The 17,009-nt window shown below is 38.3% G+C and overlaps 1 protein-coding gene across 1 annotated transcript in view; it reads left to right on the forward strand.

The window, feature by feature from the left end:
- TRDN (triadin) overlaps positions 1–17,009 on the forward strand; it is a 184,000-nt gene that overhangs the window by 25,617 nt on the left and 141,374 nt on the right. Inside the window, exons 3-4 of the mRNA XM_053459015.1 lie at positions 7,362–7,493; positions 11,932–11,961. Of these exons, the coding sequence (XP_053314990.1) occupies positions 7,362–7,493; positions 11,932–11,961 (162 nt within the window). The remainder of the gene's footprint in view (positions 1–7,361; positions 7,494–11,931; positions 11,962–17,009) is intronic.

Below are 17,009 nucleotides of genomic sequence, written 5' to 3' on the forward strand. Positions count from 1 at the left end.
TACCAATATATATATATATATATAGATGCAAAATGACCCTGAATACCCTAGATGTACATATAATCTATATCAATAAAATCAATGGAAAAATGCCAAGTGCTTTGCTACCAAGTAAGTCATTGTTTACTGGTAACACATAAAACAAGTGATGTCCATCTTTTGACAGTGTGTGAAAAGATACATTTTAAATGAAGCAGAGGAGAATAAAGGTGACACTTTAGACAATCATACCAACATAGTTTATAGGTTAATACAGGATACAGGTCTGGATTTTCATGAAACTATGTTATGTAAATATTGTGATTATGGCCCATTTTATCTGTCGAAGCACCAGTAACCTAATATGGCATAATTGTTTATTTTAAATCTACTTTCCCAGAATGTCCAAGACTAGCTCAAATCAGGATAAATGTAGCCTTATGATATTATTTCATAAAAAAAATCATCTAGAATGATCCCTCAATTTCCACATAACTATGGCGCAGTGTTTCGCAAATCTTGTTTTTATTTTATCCGTCAGCAAAATCTTGTTAAACGTATCCAGCTAATTATACTGATTGTATGGTTCCGTGTGCTTTGACACTAGCAGTTGGTCTGTAGTCTTGATGTCCTTGAAATGTGACATCATCATTTTTATTTTTTTATTTTAGTTTCTGGTTCAACAAATATTTGTAAACCTTAAAGGAACAATCTGGTCCGTATGCCATGTCTTTTTAAGCCTTGTTGCTGTCTGCATCTTGTTTCTGTATTAAAAAAAAAAAAAGACGAGGACAGACCCAGGTCAGTAATTTAGAAAGACAGAACTACAGCTTTTGCAGTCAGGTTGAAGCTGATATGAAGCTGATACAAATATATTGTTGGCATAGCAACCTATTTCTGCCCCCTAACTGTTTTATAATGTTTTGTTTGTAGTGCAGATATCTATTAACTTTTTCTGAACATTACATTAATTTATATAGCATCAGCAGATTCTGTAGGCCTGTTACAATAGGAGAAAATATTTATCAAATTCAATAGGACCCTGTTCTTGCAAGCTTACAATTTATTAGGTGGTTGAAAGGGAAGTGAGGCAGTAGGAGAGGACTGCTTCAATGAGTACGAGCAATACAGAGAACTTGAGGTTAACTTACCGCATTCTAGTAGAAACTTAAATATTCATCTGTTGAGTTATCGCCCAACCAAATAATGTCAAGTTGGTATACTTCTTGGAGCTCCAGAAAAAGACGAATATCTGGGGGGAAGGAGAGGCAGATTTATCTTGGTCTGAAAGATAAATGCATGCTAAGTACTCTCATTACAGGCTTTGCTGATAACACACGTATGTTATCACCACAATACTAAAAATAATTTTCCAAAAATACTCTTTCTTTTATCATGGACAATGTGTGATCTTTTAGCAGAACAGCATTTTCTAGATGTTGTGTGGGTTTCGATAAGGAAGGATTTACATATCGTGTGCAGCACGCAGAGCAACATAAAGGAATGCTAGGGCAGCGCAGTTGATTTCGAGTTACTTGTTAAAATAGTCACTAAACTGAATTATAAAAATCATTGTTTTTTAATGAAAACATCAGCATGAAAAATACTTATTGGGGATACATGCACAACTTGTATGAATTAGAATGAATAGAATTCTTACATTATGTATGTTAAAGAACAAAGTTCAGGCCACTGACAGATTGTATAAATTGGATTGTAACTGCAGTGCCACATTTTACGGAGTTTTGTTTAATATTTATATTCTTAGTTGAGACCTACCAGCAATATTAATTTTAGTTGAAGGAACAGTTTAGTGTCCTTCATACCCCTACAATAGAAGAATGCATATTAAAGTGCATTAATATATATTGTTCCAAAATAAATAAATAAATAAAAACCCAGATCCAGCACTAGGTCTGCTGAACAGTGAGATGTGGTTCGGCAGAGAAGATAGAGAGTGTGAGCAAAAATGATTGTGTGAGATATTAAGTGAGAGCGTTTGTGGAAAGGCCCATGTGTTTCAGATTAAAATTATGAGGTTTTTGCTTCATTTTCGAATCACACATTTTCCAGAATTCGGTAAGTTTGCAATTCGTACGAATCCGAGTGCCTGGATCTAGCTCTGGGCATCTGTAGCAGTTCTCACAAAATACAGAATGAAAAATTGATGGAGATTAATTTGATCCCAAAATGTTAAACTGATCTTCTTCACATTTTCTGGCTTGGGCCAACTCCTGCTGTGACATAAGAATATGAAAGTTATTGCAAAACCCGTAAAAGGTTACATAGTTATTCAGGTTTAAAAAACAATATCCAGACAAGTGAAATTCGCTTATCCTATTATATTACTTAGGATTGACCCAGATGAAGGAAACCCACCCTTTTCCAGTTATATCCTTGCTCAGAAAGGATGAGCAATTACTTTATGATCTCAAAGAGAATCCCTATTAATCTAAATTTGTAACATGCAAGTTTATGAAATATCATGTGTAACAAATGAATTATCGAACACTACAAAATATCATCTACTAATCCCTACCTACCAGCCAACGTTATTAAAATTAGGTCTGGCGAGTGGGTCTTTCAACCTGCTGTGGTCAGTTACTCAGATTTGTTACCTTTTCTCTGACATCATATCCCCTACAGCTCCACCTATGCTGTTCATCTTTTCTTAACTCTACGTCAGGGGTATCCAATTTTTTTCTACAGTGGATCACTTCACCAGAAATGCAAGTGTGAGTGGGCCGAATTCATTTTTCTTTAAGAGAAAATATACAGCATGAATCATATGATTATATAGTGAGCCAGACACAGATGGTGGTACAGCATCTCCTACCATTATATAGTGATTCAGACACAGACTGTGGCACAACATAACTCCTATTATTATGCAGTAAGCCAGACACAGACGGACGTACAGCTTGACTCTTATCCGTATATATTGAGCCAGTCCCAGACTGTTGTACAGCATAACTCCAATCACTATATACTGAGCCAGTCACAGACTGTGGTACATAACTTCCATGATCATTATCATCATCATTTTTGTTTGCATTTCATTGCTTTTTCTTTCTCATTCCCCCTTCCTCACACTCACCCACTCTTACTCATGCTCTCTTACTCTCTCTCTCACACACTCTCTCTTAATGTCTTTCTTCCTTCTTTACCAACCACTTCCATGTCTCTGTCTCCATTCCTGCAGCTCTGCTTCATCTCTCGGCTCTTCCTTTTCTCCTGTGTTCTTTCTTTTGTCTTCTTTTTTGTCTGCTTCTCTCCGTGTCTTCTTTGTTCATGAATCAGGCATCCCGGAGCACTTCCATGGAGAAAAAAAGGTGCAGAAATGCTTCTCTTTTTTGTGAATCTGTCTTCATAATTCTGGCCTTTAGGAGCACTTCCCCAAAAAGGACATCCCTTTGTGAAAGTGCTCTGGGAGGCCTGGTTCATGAGAAGGGGATAAGAAGACACAGGGTGAAGCAAATGAAAACAGAAGACCCTGCTATTTGCAACATCTGGGTTAGGTGCACCCAGTGCACCCACCTAGGAGAGGCTCTGGTTTGATGTGCGGTTACCACTGCTAATCTCCTGAGGGCTGAACCTTGATGTCCAGTGTGCCGCATTTGGACGGCCCTGCTCTCTGCGCCACTTTTTTCTGTGGATTGTTACAATTGTTATATGGCTGATTTAAATATAATCAACAGTTTTCCCCCAAGTTCAGATCCCTAGTCATGCTGTTCTTACACTTATTTTATTATATGATACTTGTCTAAAGGACGTTCTAGCTGCAAATCACTCATAGCTTAAAAATTATAAGAAGAACAAGAATGTACAAAAATGTCCAAACCCACTTATTTAGTTTACCTCTGGGATAAGTTGGCGACATCACTCACTATCAAGAGAAAATATGATTCAAGTTTGGCTTTATGGAGAGCTTGAGGGATAACCCATACCCAAGCAACCATTGACAAGAAAATTGTTGAGGGCACACTGGATGTATAATACAGTATCAACAATAGTAGGCACAATGAATCATCTCAGTGTTGATTGCCAATAAAAAAATGGTAAATAGCACATTAGTGGTGTAAACCAAAGGAAACAACTTACCACTTTCACTTTTTTAGATTGTATTGTTCTTCTGTTAGAGTGTAAATAAAGAAGATAAATTAAAAGCGCAATGCAACATTCTCTTAATCCGGTTCAAAAGGTTTTCATGTTAAGCCTTTTTCACCCTCGTTAGTTCATGTATTTTCAGTATAGTAATCTGTAGTTATATTCTCTTCCCTTTTAAGATCTCGTAATGGAGCCAACGTCTGGTGCTGACATTGCTTTAAAGGAAGCTTAAACAGGAACTACTAATTGCACATCCTTACAGTATCATTAAATAATCAAACTACACATGGATCATACTATTTTGTAAAAAGTAATTATTTTACAAATATTTTAAAAGTTGTAGCATTTGCTAAATCTTAATAAAGCTGAGTTTAATGGCAGCTGGCAGCAAATCCATCATAGCTGATTCATTTTCTGTGCCTATTTTCTTTTTAATGCTACCAGCTTTAACAAAAGAGAAGGGATAACATGAAGGGGGAGTCAGTGGCATCAACAGCAATCGAAGGGCACATGGAGGAACATACATGTAAATACATACATAATACATATACACACACGTACACACACACATATGCACATACACACATATATACTGTATGTATATATATATATATATATATATATATATATCTCTGCAAGGCATTTATAAATAAGAAAACAACCTCCTTGAAATATCTAACCAGGTCTATGTGCTTTAGGCATCCCATTTGAACTATATAATATGCATTGCACCCATAGGATTTGCCCCAGCACCCAGATTACACACAGACACAGGAAATGCCAAGACTGCATCCACATGATTTATCCAGCACCCAGAGTGCACCCACAGTGGTCTCCTGTTAGTCAGGGCTCTCTCTTTATTCATTCTATACACTTTAGGCCCAAGAACAGTAACGGATAGACCGTCAGAATACACAGATTCCTTTCTGGAACATTGTATTAAAGTGCCAGCGCTGCATAATTTGTTGGTGCTTAATAAATATACTTACACATACAGTACATGCTCACTCACTTACACATACATGTTCACAACCATACATACAGGCATTCGTGCTTGCTCACAAAAACGTATACACTTTCTCTCCTTCCCTTCTTCCTCGCACCCCCCCATAGATAAGCTGTACATTTTCTTGGCAGCCTTACTTTAGCAGTGGGGTCACATAACCTGACATTACGTGACCATGCAGTTTTACTGACTCCCTGGGCCAGTCCAGAACTGTTCACAAAGGGCTGGTCCGACCTTGAACCGCCTCGGACCAGGTAAGTGGCAAGGAGGCAATTGTGGGAGCTTCCGCTGGTAAGTGGCACCTGTGGAGGTCTGCCCCCACTACTAATGCCACTGGGGCTGAGAACCAGGATAGGACATTATATCACGGCACTCGGTATTAGTTTGGGGCTGGTTACAGGGAGATCTATGATCTCCCAACTGGCCTATAGCCCTGTATGGAGGCTCCTAAAGCATAGCGTTACCACATACCCTGCATTGTTCAGGACAGTCCTTAAATAAAGGTGGTACGTGCTACCATTTGCAACATGTCACTGCAATCACATGATATATCTGAAGGGTTTTTATGTATTACTTTATACATAGTTTTTGTGTGCTTTGAAAAAGATCCAATAGTAATAGTTATAAAAAGGAATTTTGCAGTAACAAGAAAACTATTTAACAAAGAAGATCAGTAAGTGCAGTTAAAATACCAATTCATAGACTTCAAAAAATGAGAAACATAACAAAGTATGTATGTCATAGTCATAAGACATTAAAGTATCTTGCAGCTGTCATGGTGCATGCTTGGTGCAATACTGCAGTCAGAAATGGTGGTAAACATTACACAACCTCATTATTCTAAAGTAATCCATAACTGATCAATCCATGTCCATGCCAACTCGCCAAATACTAGAATTGCATTTTCATCTCATCAACCTAAGAAAATGACTGTGCTTACGCCCAGTGAGCTGACAAATACCATTTGTTAAAGTCACTACCCATACATTGTAAACTGTGACATACTGACAGAAGTTATCACTTTGCCCTGACTTGAATATAAGTATTTATGTCTATTCCAATTGGAGGTTAAAGTCTGCTATAGTAATACCAAACCTGAGAAGAAAAACAATGAGAACAGATAACACACACTGGTTGCAAATTCACTCCAATATTGTTTATATTTAGTATAATTACCATGGACAGCAGACGTAGTACACAGGAGGTAACCTATCCTCCAAAAAGATATGGCTGGTATGTTAGTGTCCATTTCCAAAGTATATTGAAACCTGGTGAAGTTTGTCAACTTGCTCAACTTAGTTTTTTGGACGCAGGTCCATTCTACTCATAGGCAATGTGGTTATTTATCAATGGGCCCCACTAGAAGGAAAACATGAATACCGTTTTCCCCAGATACATTTATTTATAGTGTTAGATTTTCTTTTTACCATATTTATGTGTGCTCCATTACCTTTTCCTAAATAGAAAAGTATGGATAGTCAGGCTGAACCAGTTCCTTAATGAGGTCCTATCCTGTGAGGACACTTACATCTGGAATGGAATCCCGGTGGCCAATCTTTAAATCAAAGAGGACAAAAAAGCAGGCCCCTGGTGCTTAAACATTCTCAAGGGCCCACATAATCCCACATTGTGACCATAGCCTCAGAATAAGATGTGAGCTAGGAAACAAGGAGAAGAGGATACCTACAGCTTCTGGTTTAGTTCCTCTGCTTTCACATGATATACTGTATCTATTCTGTTTTATTGGGCAGATCCTAATAAAGGTTAGCCTGTGGGTTCCGCCAGTATTTAAGATGGCCAGGGAACTCTCTGTCACTGTGTATTGCTTCTGCTGACTTTTCCAGCAAAAGAAAGAAGATTAATAAAAATGTAAATTATATCTGTCTGCAGATAATGGGGTATATAACAAATTAAATAACTGCAGCTTATGTTTAGGTTTAATTTCCCTTTAATAAAAGAAAAATGGTAAAATGGCTTTAAAATTGCATGTCACCTTTTATGAAGCTTGACTCTATTTTGCATTAAGATTTGAGTAATTATCTCCTTCTTTATTTAATAATCATGTAAAATCTCATATTTCTGTAATGGTAATGTTAGAATTGCTATCATGCACAGTATAAGATAAAGCAGTTGCTTGTCAGTCATAAATATGACCTCATAAGACACTGATTGATCTTTTCTTTTCCTTCAAATGAATAACCCAAATGAGTGGAATGAAGTTGTAAAAGACCATTTTTCACCCTTCTTTTGTTTTAAACTATGTATTCAGGAAGTTCTATTAACAAGTTCAGGAGTGACCCGGTCAGACACATACATCAAGCTGTGGACGACTCCACTGATTGGCTGTATGCCTGGTTTTCCACTATTTCTGACATCATATCCATTGATGATGGCCATAAAGGTATTTATCGACAAAATTTAAGTGCAACTGCAAATGCTGTACACGCAAACACAATGTTCAATTATCTCAAAGTTGGTTGAGCTACTTCAAAGGGTACTGACTACAAAAGAATATATATAGGCAGAACTAGGCTTTTTCTGGTGGAAGAAAACATGTAAATTTGATTAAATAAATAGCTGACTTTGTGGCAAGATCCACAGGTAATATAGACATTAAGCTAACACATATGCTAATTCAATAGCACAGGATAACAAGACGAGCTCTTTGAAACGAAGAGAGGTTGAAACTAAAGAGCACTAAGGATGCACCAATTTACCCAGATCAATTTAAATTCATTATAGCAAAGTGGCTAATGAAAATAGTGTCATGATTATTGAGAATGCTGAGCAGACTGCCATGCAAGGCATCAATGAAATATTGTCAAATTACGGGCAGACACAAATTCTTTTAAGTAAAGGCTTTGGCCCTAAATTACCCTTTTAGTTTTCTCTGGCTACATCTTAAATTTGCCTTTTAAACATTTCGACATATTAAAGACGGCTTTTTCAGATGGAAAAAATGATCTAGGGTTGGATAAATTAGAGCTTTGGCTTTAGGATGAAAAACCTCTCTAGATGATTCTGTAGTTTCGAGGCACTATACCGGACAATTGAAATCGTTTTTGTTTGGGGAGTTATGAAAGTTCAATTACAAATGATAACCAAATTAAGACCACCATTTGCTGGTTCAATAAAAATAATTTAAAATAGTTAGCGATAGACCCCTGAAATAACAACTATAGATGTTACTATAGATCCGTGCATTTTTTTGGTGGTGCTTTCACGGGGGCTTAAAAACATCGCCTGAGTTAGATTGATGTGAAGTATACTTTTTGTAAGGTCATACTGCTACATATATATATATATATATATATATATATATATGTATATATATATATATATCATAAAGAAAAAAATTAAAAAAGTTAGTTTTTAGTTATCCAATAATGCGAGCCATTTGAGTAACACATAGAAACCCTATGATGGGCTATTAAAGGGTTAATATTTCAAGAGTCTCAGGGTCAGCTCATGCAGAAAGTTCCTAGGATATTCTAATAGAGCCAAATGAATCTCTAGCCAGTCCGTATTGCCAGACAATGAATTTGGTATGCAGAGGGATATAGTGATAGCATCAGGCAAAACTAATTAGGCCATGTTTTGTTAGCTTAGACATGGCAAATAGCTGCGAGTTTAACTAAGGGAGTTGGAGGTGAGAAAAATCATAATTTACTTATGGCACCGAGAGCTGGCTCTTTCTACTCCTGACCTCCTGTTACACACAATGAACCAGTGGACTTACTATGACCCTGCTGAAAATCACAGCGCAGATTGACGTTTTGCATCATAAAGCTATAATGGTCATATTTGCTGTGACATTGTGTGAGTTAGTTCAAGTGAACTATCCGATTTGGTTGTTTACTAGCATATTAGGGGAAAAAAAACATGCAGCTTTATGACCTGGCTCAAAACGGTGACCTGTGATCCAAAATATTTCAGTAGCACGAATGAGAACACAATTGATGTGAAACAAATTCTAAAAGAACTCTTTTAACCTAGAAGTCTAGAACATTAGACACAAAAAGAACCTCCTTATAGAGGAAAGAATGAAAAATTAGTTTTTAGTGTTTAAAGCATAAAACATAACAAGTGCAGTAGGGGCCTCTAGGTTTTAAAGTGATCTTTACCATGGTAGTTGAAAGAAAGCAAAATGGTATTGGCAGGCATATGTTTTGCCAGTCTAACATTGTTACAATTTCTACTACTGCATGGTTAATCTCTGTATGTGCCATATTTGTTTATAAAAATGTACTGACATGTGTGCATGCTAAATATATTCTTTCAAATGCATTCTAAAACATGGGCATAATACATTATTATTATTATTATTATTATTATTACCTCCTTTTTATTAAGCACCAACTTGGTTTCAGATGGTGGGTAGGATATTTTAGGAAAGCTACAAGAGAGGAAAGAGAGAGATGAATAAGAGAAGATAGTGTTTAGGTTATAAAACCTCATTAGACCTTCTGTTATGCTCTGCTGCCTATTCTGCTTTTTTATGCTTGTAGGATCTGTTACTTGTTTGTCTTTGACAACTGATTTCACAAATTAGGGGACCACCATAACTGGGAACTCTCCAGGTTTTTTGCCCCGGAGATTCCGGGAGAGGCACCTCTTCTCCAGATCAGCAGTGGAAAACTCACGGGAGCTGGATTTTGACACTCCCCACTTAAACCAGCTACCCGGAGACCCCCATTGTAGGATACGGGTAGGGAGACCCGGTGATGTCAGTGGGACAGCCCAACAACATTATCAGGACAACTCGCAACCTCAACATGTCCCCCTGCCCAAATCCCATAAGTAGCTCAGGTATGGTGACCACACTGTGGATTTGTTCCTGGACACATATACATTTCACATGTTACTGTCCATCATACCTATGCTGTCTTACAATATGACAGATATATAATGAGTAACTGATTCCCTTCTGTGAGTTTCTACCATACTAAAAAGTAGCACTTTAAGCGTGCTATTCAGTAGTATATGAAATGTGTAGGTTTCTTGGATAAACGTCACTCTACTAGGGTGACGTTTATCCAAGATGGATTTGTTCACATGAGTCACAACTAAACTAATAGATACATTTTCTCTAACTTAATAGAATCCTTACCAATGCATTTAATAGTACAATCCATTGAGATGATAAACTACATTAACTGTTCCCTATAACAACCGACCTGACCCTGTAAGTTTTTCGTACAAGTTGGCCATAAATAATGCATTGGAATTGGAAGAAGTGATTATTTTATCCCATTACAACTCATTTGCAACCTACTCTCGAGTGTAGAATCCCCTATGTCAGAAACAATGACAATGTTTTAAAGACAAAGATCTCTGTAAAACCTCTGTATGAAATTAATCGCACGCCGCTTACCATTACAGAACAGCCATAACGTAAAAGCAACGATCAAAGATTCCTTCTTAACAATGATGTTTATGTCTGAGGTCATTGTTGCTAGTAAAATTATATTAAAATGTAAAATGTATAATGTATATTATATGTAAATTCCTAATAGATGAGTAAGTCATTCTTCCAATGGAGCGTTACTAAATTAGCAACACCGGTAACAGAACATTACATATAACTAGTGTCTTAGATAACATTGAGTCAGCTTTAACATGGTCACGTGTTCTAATGGTTGCTACTCTTCCAGCAGCTTAGAGGAGATTGCAAGGAGAATACTATGTGCAGGCCACAGCTGGAAACCAGAAGTAATTTGCGTAATCCAAACCAGTAATGCATTTTATTCCAAGATTCATTATCACAGTAGGAGAAACATCACGGCAGATTGCTGTGTGGTGGCAACTACAGCCGATGATTAATTGTTTAATACGTGTGCGCAGCCGAACCCTCTGTGTGTGCACATGTTCTAAAATGAGATTCTTAAGTCGTCTCCATTTATTGTACATATTTAGAATTATAATACTGAATGATCACGGAAAATGTGCTACTATACATAACCACCGATAAGGAGCACACATATGGCCTTGCGATATTCTGCCCTGCTTTGACTGTTAAATATGATAAACCCCTAATAGAGTAATACAGTATCTTTTGAGAGAAAAAAGAATATAGATTCAAAGGTATTATACTTTTATTCTTAGTTATAGAGTATTATCATGGTTTGGGGAAAGAATAAAACATGGCATGTACAAATGCATTATTATTTCCAAAATATGGTAAATGTAGTTTTTTTTTATACACTGGTGGTGCAGTTTGATATGCAAAATATGATTGATGACGCTTGGATTATTTAATGAATGAAACAATGGTGGTGCTATTATGTACAGATACTTCGAAAACAGGCTGACATGGCCAAAAGACAGCCCATCTGGAACGGTATCCCTTGCCAGACAAGGAGTCGTGTTGTTTGTCTGCCATGAGCCTGCTGAAAACCAGCCTTACCTGGCACAACTACCAGTAGATATCATCAATAAAGTTAGCTTGGCAGTTGGGCCTTAGTAGCGATACCACATCTGACAGATAACTGCTGTAATGCATAATGACATACGCAGTGAATAATATTTCTTATCCACCCCTTTTCCTACCCACATTTTTAGTTTAAGGCACCCTCTCCTTGTGTATTATATAGTTAAGCAATGCATAAGTTATTCAATACTCAATACTAATTATTAAATGGAAACTCTATGCTGCAGACTCTTCAGAAGTGGATCTAGTGCATGTTTAACTTTATTTTCCTGCATGTGTGTTAAAAATCAGTACATTGTATTTTTGTGAACAAAGAATATCCTGTATGAATGTGTGAAAAACAGCATGTTGGGAATGTTACATTATACCCCATCTCATTTATCTGTCTCATTTATTCTTTCCAATGTAGGACCTACAGAGCCGTCGGTGAAGAAAATAGGTTAGTTTACTGAATTTTTTAACCTTTAATGTTTCCTCTCTTTCATAATTATTATGTGTTTTATATCATCGTATGACATTTTATATTGTTATATGTTATACTATGTTACTATATACCGTATGTTACATAGCTACACATATGATATGATATATATATAGTATATGTTTAAAGATTTCTCCTAAGCCAGACATCCTACAGTATTTGTTCATTACCTTTTAGTAGATGTAAAACAACTTGCATTTAACCCTTTATCTGGAATGGTTAAATGTTGCCCAAATCCTGTTAAACTGTACTATATGCAAAAGCAATAGAATACATTTTTGGAACACTTGATCTTTCTATAATCCTGAACTGACATTCTTGGTGAATGCCAAATCTTGTACCCAGGCCCGGACTGGGACAAAAAATAGGCCCGGGCATTTAAGCCTGAGCAGCCCATATTTATTTATTTATTGTTAAAGCCCACCCGTACCATCTTTGCATTTAATCATTCAGACAAATCATTAACACATTCATTAATGCAGTCTCACAAATCAAGCAATTCATCCTCACATGAATTCATTAATTGTCATACGCATTCACACTACCCCCTCTCTTCATCTTATCTGCCCCTTCTCACTATGTAACCCCCTTACCCACTTCTCAATATGTACCGCCTCTATCTATCCCCTCTCCCCCTTTCTCACTATCTAACCCTCCTCTGCCCCTTTTCACTGCACCCCCCTCCCTCACCCTACTTACCTTGTTGCCGGAGCAAGCAGCAACTGCGACCGGGCCCGCGGCAGGGCAGGATTGACTTGGAGCTGCAGCTCCAGGCCCCCACCTTAAAATAGGCCCAGTCAGGACCGGACTGACTGGTCCTATATGGCCGCATTAACGCAGAGCCCCTTAAGCCCGCCGCAACTACCCCCTCCTAACTATCTACCCTCTCCCTCTTTGAAGTTCACTTACCTTTCAGGAGTCCTGTGGTGGGGGTGCAAGGCCTCTGCCTCCCAGCTCTGCCACTGTATGGAACAGTATAGAGTGATGGGAGTTATGATGTACTTTTAGAGCATAATTAGATCATGAAAAAGACATTGGAAATGGTACAGCATAACACCCATCACTCTCACACACTTACCAATCCACACACTTACCAATCCACACATATACACCAATCCACACATATACACCAATCCACACATATATACCAATCCACACACACATACACCAATCCACACACACACACCAATCCACACACATACACCAATCCACACACATACACCAATCCACACACACACACCAATCCACACACATACACCAATCCACACACATACACCAATCCACACACATACACCAATCCACACGTATATACCAATCCACACGTATATACCGATCCACACGTATATACCGATCCACACACATACACCGATCCACACACATACACCGATCCACACACATACACCGATCCACACACATACACCGATCCACACACATACACCGATCCACACGTATACCAATCCACACGTATACCAATCCACACACACATATACCAATCCACACACACATATACCAATCCACACATATATACCAATCCACACACATACACCAATCCACACACATACACCAATCCACACACATACACCAATCCACACACATATACCAATCCACACATATATACCAATCCACACACATATACCAATCCACACACATATACCAATCCACACATATATACTAATCCACACATATACCAATCCACACACATACCAATCCACACTCACTTAATGCTTTCCTACCTTTCCTTTCTTCTTTCAGCTTCTTTTCCTCTTCTTCAGTTCTTCTGTCTTCTCTGTCTTCTTCCTGGTTCAGAGGGCACGGACAGCGGTGGGCGCGGCTTCAGTGTTGTGCGCCGGGATCTGAAAACAAACCCCGGCGCACAGCAGCTGTTGCCGCGCGGATCACAAGGGAGCGGTATCGGAGGTCTTTAACAGACCTCCGGCTCCCTTCAGTGATTTTAAGCCGGGTTGAACCCGGCTTAAAATCACTGAAGGGAACCGGAGGTCTGTTAAAGACCTCCGATACCGCTCCCTTGCGAGCCTGCTCCTCCAGCGGCGGACATTACTGTCCGTCTCTGGAGGGGTGCCGGGTGCCGCAAGTTGGCAGCCCCGATGAGCGGCACCCGGTGCGGACCGCCCCCCGCCGCCGCCCCCTGGAGTGTGGCGCCCTGTGCGGTCGCACACCCCAAAGGTCGGCCCTGCCCTAAGGGGCCGGGAAGCCCCCACCAGGGCCGTCCTTAGGGGTCTGCGGCCGCACAGGGTTTAAATTAAAACATCGGGGTTTTTTTTTCCACTTTATTTAACATCCTCCATGTTAAATAAAGTAAAAAAAAAACCCGATGTTTTAATTTAAGCCCTGTGCGGCCGCAGACCCGTAAGGCCGACCTTGGTGGGAACTTCCCGGCCCCTTAGAGTTGCGGACCCGGTCGCAGTTGGTAGGGTAGGGGCCTGGAGCTGCAGCTCCATCAGCCCCTAAGTCAATGCGGCCCTGCCGTGGCCCGGCCCACCGGGCAAATGCCCGGTGTGCCCGATGGCCAGTCCGGGCCTGCTTGTACCTGCTTCATTACGTGCATGATTTAATGAATATACTACATTTTTATCCCTAAAGTGACACTACCGATCATGTATAAAATAGCTCTGCAATGTATAGAAAAAATAATAGATTTGAACTTGCAATCCGGTAGAATAGTACTGTACAAACCTACAGGAAATACCAGAAAACCTTAATTACTGATATAAGTAATATTGCCTTTGGCATCCGGGTTAGAACAGTGAATTGGCATATCAGCAGAAAAACACAATGCCTTTATGCACCATAAATATTTTTATAAATTCTTTATTATTTGCACAATTAGCACAAACAAAATCTGAGAATGTGTCAGTAAAGGGCTAAGTGAGAGGGTGGATACAGACTGCCATGAACTATATTTATGTTACTGCATAAATCAAATTAAACAATACATATTAGTCCTGATGGATGCCAAATGATCTGTTATATTGAAAGGTATTTGTTACATGAAAGAGATTACAGAGGATAGCAGCTGAGTGACAAATGATGGCTAATGAAGTTGATATGGTAAGCATGCAAGTTGCTGACAATACATAATAAAGCAATACATTCCGCTGGCACAGTGTAGGGGAATGAATCAATGCAACACAAAGAATGAACAATGCTTCTAGCTTTCTCTAAAAGTCATTGTGACTATGGAGAAATATTGCCAAGGAAAATTAAACATCCTACTAAACCCTTACCTTAATGTATTAGCAAATGTCATTAAAAACTGAGGAGGCAGAATTGGTATTTAGAGTATGTTAAGCTTATGGTTTAGCACAGCTGATAACCCATACTTTTTTATATTACGTAATACCATGTCAACCTTGAACAATATCCAAATGAAAACCATTTACCCCCCCAAAAAATCAGACATGTTGATTTAAAAAATAAATATTTATATAAATTGCAGTGCTCATTATTCTTAGAACTAAACTGCCTCCTTGTCCATACATGCCAACAGCCCTGCCTATCTCCTAGGGTTGCCAAGAGGCCAGTATTTTACATGACTGACCATTTTTAAAGGTTAAGCTGGCTGCCAGTTGGATATCCTGACTGACTATATAAAAAGATAGCTTGTGCGGAGAGAAGGATGTGTTCTAACAGTCTTGACTGTACTCTGACAGTTACGATGTAAAAGTGCTTGCACAGATCACTGTTATATTTAAAGGGACAGTATATTTAAAGGGACATCTCCACTAACGAAGAATGCATGTTAAAGTATTTTGTCATAATTTAACCCCTTAATGACAAGACGGTTTCTTTTTCGGGACAAAGGCTTTTTAACATTTTTCAGTGTTGCTGTTTAGCTGTAATTATCTTCTTTCCCATTTTGTGCACACACATTATACGTTGTTTTTTCAGGACAAGCAGGGCTTTCTTTGGATACCATTTTTTTAATCATATCATCTAGTTTACTATTAAAAATGATAAAATATGGTGATTTTTTGTTAAAAAATGTTTTTTTTCTCACTTTTATTTGAAACATCTTTTACTCATCTCCAAAAACTAATGAAAAAACCTGCTTAATAGATTCTACAATTTGTCCTGAGTTTAGAAATACCTAGTGTTTTTTTTTTTTTTTTTGCTTTTTCTGGGCAATAATTAGAATTTTGCTATTTCAGAATCATTTTTTTCTGAAATCTGGTCATTCTACCTCATGTGCTATTTGGGGTATCTTTGAAGCCGGCCAATGCAATTTACCCCATCAAACTATATGTTTTTGAAGGCTAGACACCCAGGGTATTTCAAATGCTGGTATTTTAACCCTTTCCATGCACTAATTCTACCATTATGGTAGTAATTTGTTTTGTAATTTGTCACACACATTGTACTTCAGGTGTGAATTTACCCCTCCGAGTATATGTCACTGTCAAACAACACCCCAATATGAAGCGATTGCCGATAGCTTCCTAAGCACTGTGTTAGCTGGCCAATTAGTGGCAGGAAAGCACTCCCAATGAAATCAAATGGATCTGAACAAGCTCTTGCCGCCAGCATTCCCTGGGTCAGCACAGTTGCTGACTGGCAGTAATTATATCACTTGCGCTGGGATGTGTCTGACCGATCACATCACACATACATTCTGTGTGTAGTGTGTGTTGTTAACCTATTCAATGCTCAAGTGCAACATGTTCATATTTGTTAGTCTAAAGACATAATGTAGTGTGTGACCCCATGGCTGCAATATGGGGAGCTGGGGTGCTCTTACTTTTATGCTGTGTTAAGGCCAGTTGTTTCTATTTTGTAATTGGCAACCCTACAGTCTAGAGACACAAAGCCAACCAAAAGGAGGAAAGGTACTGGGAGGATAACCCACCCATTCTTTCCTTCTTTTATTATTATTATTATTATTATTATTATTTATTGTTTATGTAGCATCATCATATTCCATAGTGCTGTACAACAAAGACAACAACAGTAAATCTTGCAAACAAATATAGAATATATGCAAGGCATTA

The sequence above is a fragment of the Spea bombifrons genome, chromosome 3, assembly GCF_027358695.1.
Source record: "Spea bombifrons isolate aSpeBom1 chromosome 3, aSpeBom1.2.pri, whole genome shotgun sequence".
NCBI classification, from domain to species: domain Eukaryota; kingdom Metazoa; phylum Chordata; class Amphibia; order Anura; family Pelobatidae; genus Spea; species Spea bombifrons.